A 2313-nucleotide genomic window follows, 5' to 3' on the forward strand; every position below is an offset into this window, starting at 1 on the left:
GAAGAGGGGAAGGGAAGGGAAGAGAAGAGGGGAGAGAAGAGAAGGGACATGGGAGGAGAGGAGAAGAGGAGAGGAGAAGGGAAGGGAAGAGAAGAGAAGAGGGAAGGGGAGAGAAGAGAGGGGACATGGGAGGAGAGGAGAAGAGGAGAAGGGAAGAGAAGAGAAGAGAAGAGGGAAGAGGAGAGGGGACCTGGGGGGAGAGGAGAGAAGAGAAGAGAAGAGACCCCTGAGGCTGGAAGTTGCAACAGCAAGCTAGGGTCAACACACAAGAGTTGGGGAAACAGGAGAAGAGAAGTCTGTGGAGGTCCCTTGTTCCCACAGAGAGGGGCCCGTTTCCTGTCCATGCATGTGCCAAAGCAGCCACAGAGCTTGAATCTTGTGCAGAGCCAGCCGCTGCGACTGCAGGAGTTCATTTCCACTGGTGGGAACATCTCTGCATCGTAATTAGGCTGCTGCTTTTCCTTTCAAAGCCATGCATGTGTGGCCTGAGAATTCCTTAGGCATTACAGGGTCCTTTGTGAAGGGCCTGTTATTTGCTACAAAAGGGTTTGCGGTGGAGCTGGGATCGAGTCAAAGTCCTCTGTTCCATAATGGTTGCCAAAAATAAGAGGAGAGGAAAAATGAGGAGCTCAAATCCGAAGAGAAGCACCGACCGCAGGCCTGCCCTCCAAATGCAGAGTGGAGACTCCAGCCAGCTTTGCTGTGACCACGGGCGCACAACCCCTCTAATTCCAGAGAACTCCAGCTCTCTTATTGTAAAGCATTGGACAAAGTAGACCACAACTTACTCCTTGATAAGCTAGAAAAGGTTCTCAACCTTTTTAATGCCGCAACCCCCAACCGGTCGTAAGTCAAGGACTAAACCAGTCGTAAGTCGAGGACTAAACCAGTCGTAAGTCGAGGACTACCCAACCGGCCGTAAGTCGAGGACTTTCCCTGCCTGGGAGTACTGCACATGCGTGGTTCTGCCCCCTGCGCCGGCCGAGGCGTAGCTGGCAAGCGGCAGAGACGGAGCAGGCCGACCACCAACTGGCCCAGCTCAAGGGAGGTAAGGCACCCGCCAGAAAAGGGGGAAAAAATGGCAGACAGCCTTGCTTGGCGACCCCCGTGAAATGGTCAATCGACCCCAAATGGGGTCCCGACCCACAGGTTGAGAACCACTGAGCTAGAAGAAGGTGGAATAGACAACATCACCACCAGATGGATTTGTAGCTGGCTGGCAAACCGTACTCAACGAGTAGTCCTTAATGGTACTACATCTACATGGAGAGAAGTAAGCAGTGGGGTTGCACAAGGTTCCATCTTAGGCCCAGCACTCTTCAATATCTTCATCAATGGCTTAGATGAGGGAATTGAAGGGGAACTTATCAAATTTGTAGATGACACTAAACTGACAGGAGTAGCCAACATCCCAGAAGACAAAACTCAGGATCCAAAAAGATCTTGACAAACTTGAACAACGGGCCCTATCCAGCAAAATGAGTTTCAATGTAGAGAAAAGCAAAGTTTTACATTTAGGCATCAAAGGTGTATATATAGATTGGGCAAGACCCGGCCCAAAAACAGTCAAGTCGTGGGGGCTGCTTTGCACCTGGGGGTTCCTTGTTTTTTCTCTTTGGGTTATTCTGAGTTTGATTTTTTTTAAAGGTATTTTTGATTGCATTTGGGCCACTTTTAGACAGCAGTGGTCCAAACTTGGCACTGGGTCCCCAGCAACGTGTGTGTGTGTGTGTGTGTGTGTGTGTGTGTGCGTGCACATATAATCTTACAGGGTTTTTTTCTTTTGCTATCCCAACTTTTCCTAATAACCAGCCGAGGAAATGATACCCTTTCTGGGACTAATCTCTGTTCTTGGTGACCACTGACTTTGACTTTCAGTGGCCAGGTCTGAGCTCTCTTGGGGGATGCCTTGCTTGATCGGAGTCTGGCTCATGCCAGGTGTTCCACTGACCTTCGTGGGGCACACAGTAGACGGGTCCTTCGTCTGTGGTATCGAAGGAAGAGAAGGAGCCCCTGGACGACCAGGAGGGCGACGGCTGATCCACCACAGAAGGAGGTTCAATGAAGCTGCAGTTCAGGGTGTTCTCCAGGTCATGATGAGCCACTGCAAGATATGGAGAGGGTGGAAAAGGGAGGTTCAATCAATCAATCAGTCAATCAATCAGAATAGAGCTGGAAGGGCCCTTTGAGGTCTTCTAATCCAACCCGCTACTCAAACAGGAGACCCTATACCATTTTGGACAAGTGGCTGTCCAGTCTCTTCTTAAAAGCCTCCAGGGATGGAGCAGCCACAATGTCTGAAGGCAAAGCTGT

The 2313-nt window shown here is 50.5% G+C and overlaps 1 protein-coding gene across 1 annotated transcript in view; it reads right to left on the reverse strand.

Annotated features, from left to right (window-relative positions):
* The window catches only part of LOC114923582 (scavenger receptor class F member 2-like), a gene marked incomplete at its 5' end in the record, with an annotated part of 6821 nt that extends 4717 nt beyond the window's left edge, over nucleotides 1-2104 (reverse strand). Inside the window, one exon of the mRNA XM_029286689.1 lies at nucleotides 1952-2104. Coding sequence (XP_029142522.1) covers nucleotides 1952-2104 — 153 coding nt within the window. The remainder of the gene's footprint in view (nucleotides 1-1951) is intronic.
* Between the last annotated feature and the right edge of the window lie 209 nt (nucleotides 2105-2313).

This window comes from Protobothrops mucrosquamatus, unplaced genomic scaffold (assembly GCF_001527695.2).
Source record: "Protobothrops mucrosquamatus isolate PMUCROS unplaced genomic scaffold, P.Mucros_1.0 scaffold4574, whole genome shotgun sequence".
Classification (NCBI taxonomy): domain Eukaryota; kingdom Metazoa; phylum Chordata; class Lepidosauria; order Squamata; family Viperidae; genus Protobothrops; species Protobothrops mucrosquamatus.